This window comes from Nicotiana tabacum, chromosome 8, assembly GCF_000715075.1.
Source record: "Nicotiana tabacum cultivar K326 chromosome 8, ASM71507v2, whole genome shotgun sequence".
Classification (NCBI taxonomy): domain Eukaryota; kingdom Viridiplantae; phylum Streptophyta; class Magnoliopsida; order Solanales; family Solanaceae; genus Nicotiana; species Nicotiana tabacum.
In genome coordinates this window covers 110,928,803-110,932,330 of record NC_134087.1, presented here as the reverse complement: position 1 = coordinate 110,932,330, position 3,528 = coordinate 110,928,803, and the positions used below count along the sequence as shown (strand labels likewise).

At 34.7% G+C, this 3,528-nt stretch overlaps 1 protein-coding gene across 1 annotated transcript; it reads left to right on the top strand.

Moving 5' to 3' along the window:
• The first annotated feature begins 2,714 nt into the window (after nt 1-2,714).
• On the top strand, nt 2,715-3,149 carry LOC107794089 (pleckstrin homology domain-containing protein 1-like). The gene has a single exon (XM_016616546.2). It carries the CDS (start codon nt 2,715-2,717, stop codon nt 3,147-3,149), a length of 435 nt encoding a protein of 144 aa, XP_016472032.1.
• Nucleotides 3,150-3,528: the final 379 nt, after the last annotated feature.

Below are 3,528 nucleotides of genomic sequence, written 5' to 3'. Positions count from 1 at the left end.
ACGGATTGAAACAATCAGGTCGTATATGGTACAATCACCTAAGTGAATACCTGTTGAAAGAAGGGTACAAGAATGATCCAATTTGTCCTTATGTCTTTATAAAAAGGTCTGGATCTGAATTTGTTATAATTGCCGTGTATGTTGATGATTTAAATATCATTGGAACTCCTGGGGAGCTTCCAAAATCAGTAGAATGTTTGAAGAAAGAATTTGAAATGAAAGATCTTGGAAAGACAAAATTTTGTCTTGGTCTACAAATTGAGTATATGAAAGATGGAATATTTGTCCATCAATCAACATACACCGAAAAGATTTTAAAGTGATTCTATATGGATAAAGCACATCTATTGAGTACCTCGATGGTTGTAAGATCAAAGAAAGATCCATTCCGACCTCATGAAAATGATGAAGAGCTTCTTGGTGCCGAAGTACCATATCTTAGTGCAATTGAGGCATTAATGTATCTTGCCAATAATTCCCGACCAGATATAACTTTCTCAGTAAGCTTATTGGCAAGATTTAGTTCTTCGCCAACACAAAGACACTGGAATGGTATTAAACATATATTAAGATACCTCCAAGGGGCCATTGATATGGGTTTATTTTATTCAAGTAAATCCCAGCCATCATTGATTGGTTATGCAGATACAGGATATTTGTCTGATCCACACAAAGGTCGATCTCAATCAAGCTATTTATTTACAAGTGGAGGTACAACCATATCATGGCGTTTGACAAAACAAACTATGGTGCTACTTCTTCAAATCATGCAGAGATAATAACCATTCACGAAGCAAGTCGAGAATGCATTTGGTTGAGATCTATAACTCAACACATTCAACAAACATGTGGTTTTTTTTCGAAAGAGAATATTCCAACAATATTGTATGAAGACAATGTTGCATGCATAACTCAATTGAAAAGAGGATATATCAAAGGAGATAGAACAAAATACATTTCACCGAAATTCTTTTTCACTCATGATCTTCAGAAGAATGGTGAAATAGATGTACAACGAGTTTGTTCAAGTGATAATTTGGCTGATCTGTTCACTAAGGCATTACCAACCTCAATATTTGAAAAGCTAATAAGATTAAAATGCGTCGTCTTTGAGACATCAAGTGATTTTTCATCAGGGGGAGTAACTACACGCTGCACTCTTTTCCTTAACCAAAGTTTTATCCCACTGAGTTTTCCTGGTAAGGTTTTTAATGAGCCATCAAGCAATGCATATTATAAATAACTATGTACATCCCAGTATTTTTTTTGTAAGTTCTTAATGAGACACATTATCTTACATGGACATCCGGGGGGGGAGGGGGTGTTATGAATAGTTTGTACATTGGATGTTATATTGGATGCCCATGTTGTGAATAACTTAAAGATTAAATCTCCTACTTTATGTCCATCATCTTTACTTTTTATGCCTATAAAAGGTCATGTAATTACAATAGAAAGATACACCAAAGTGAAAGAAGAAAACACTTCTTCCTTCTTTCTATCTCTTCTTATTTACATTTTACTGCATTGCTTTTATTTTATAACATGCATATATTATTTTCTCCGACGAATGGTATCAAGCTACCCCTAAATGTAGAGAAAAGGTCAATTTCTTGGGGACGAATAAAATGAAAACAGTCCTAAACGAGTAGGGCCAAAACTAGGAGTGTAAATGGATATTCGAAAACCGACTAAACCGACCGAATCATACCGCACCGAACCGATTTTTAGGTTTCCTTTTAAGAAACCGTAGGTTTTTATATAAATCTATAACTGCACCGATAATTAGGGTAGTCCAAAAAAATACCGAACCGTACCGAATAAATTTTACATGTGGAAAATATATTTATTTGGTAAGTTTAAAAATAATAATGCACTAAATTTTCTTTCGGCCTTGGAATTATGAAAACTATTACGAGCCAACAAGTAATTAAACTCAAAATACTAATTCCTAAAACCTAATATGCTACTTCTACTTAAACGAAGTTATTTCAAGTATCTTTATTAGCAAGACACAAAGTATTTTATCGATTATGAGTAGCAAACTACAATGTATTGAATATGTTTCCTTTCATATAATTTAGATTTATCTTTTTTAATATTTTATCTTCTATGGACTTTATTCTTGAGTCCCATCTTGGTATATCTTTCAACTCGTGTGATTTATATTTTCTTTGCCTTTGTTTGATTTCTTTTACGTTGTTGTAGAACAGTTGATGGATCTATATTCTAGCCATCTTTTTTTTTTTTAATTTATCACCCTTTAAATAGTAAAAATGTCTAGAGAATTTTGCTAAATCCTATAAAAACGTATGTTATTGCATTCTACTTCTACTAGTGAATTTTACATGATATTTAAAAAAATATCGAAAATTAACCGAACCGTACCGATACCGAAGAAAAATCGATATGATTGGAACAGTTTTGAAAAGTCTAATTTTGGTTATACATGATAGAATAATCGAAAAAATGGTATGGTACAAATTTTATGAAATAACCGTCTGAACCGAACCATTGATACCCCTGACCAGAACAATACATAAATTTATAAAAATAAAATTAACTTTTCTGAAAGCTTCGCGGAATAAATAATAATAAAAAAGATCTAATATTTATCAGTGACAGCAAAGCTGACAGTGATTTCTGCTCCGTCGTGTATCCGGCGATAAATAAAGGGATCAATCACAGAACTCTGCCCAATTCGAAGCCGTAAAATGGAGAGTCTATTTCGATCAGTGACCGGCGCGAACCCTAACCTCTCAGACTACGAGGATATCGAATTCTGGTCAAACCCTGAGCGAACCGGGTGGCTCACGAAACAAGGCGAGTACATAAAGACCTGGCGCCGTCGATGGTTCATTCTTAAACAAGGCAAGCTTCTCTGGTTCAAAGACCCTTCGTCCGTCACACGCGCTGCCATTCCGCGTGGAGTGGTCTCAGTTGCCGAGTGCCTCACTGTTAAAGGCGCTGAAGATGTAATCAATAAGCCTTTTGCCTTTGAGCTCTCCACAAGTCGCGATACTATGTACTTCATCGCCGATTCTGAGAAGGAGAAAGAGGAATGGATAAATTCAATTGGCCGATCGATTGTTCAGCACTCGCGGTCTGTTACCGATTCCGAGGTTGTTGATTATGATAGCAGGCCGTAGTTATATATGTGAGGTGCATGTCCTATAATCGTTTGAACTGTTTTTTCTGTTTCTCTTTTTTCATGTTGTATTTTGCACTCTTTAGCATTTGAAGATTTTGTTTGGTTGTATGAAAGTTTATGTTCCCTGAAAACGTTTTCTTATTGCATCTGTAGGATTAATCAATTGATTTTTTTTTTACCAAAGTTTCTTAATTTCATTGGTAATTTGGATATAACAATACAGAGTTTTTATAGAGCCGACCACAACTATGTCTGTGGATTGAGGTGTAGTTGATTGATTAGGTTAATGGATTTTCATTCCTAAGATTCGCATGATTCGATCAAGTGGAAACATTACATTTTTCATTTCATTCATAGGATAACTGTACTGAAGTGAT

Bases quoted from the DNA above. Each gene is read 5' to 3' on its own strand.
- LOC107794089 (XM_016616546.2), top strand. From the start codon at position 2,715: ATGGAGAGTCTATTTCGATCAGTGACCGGCGCGAACCCTAACCTCTCA.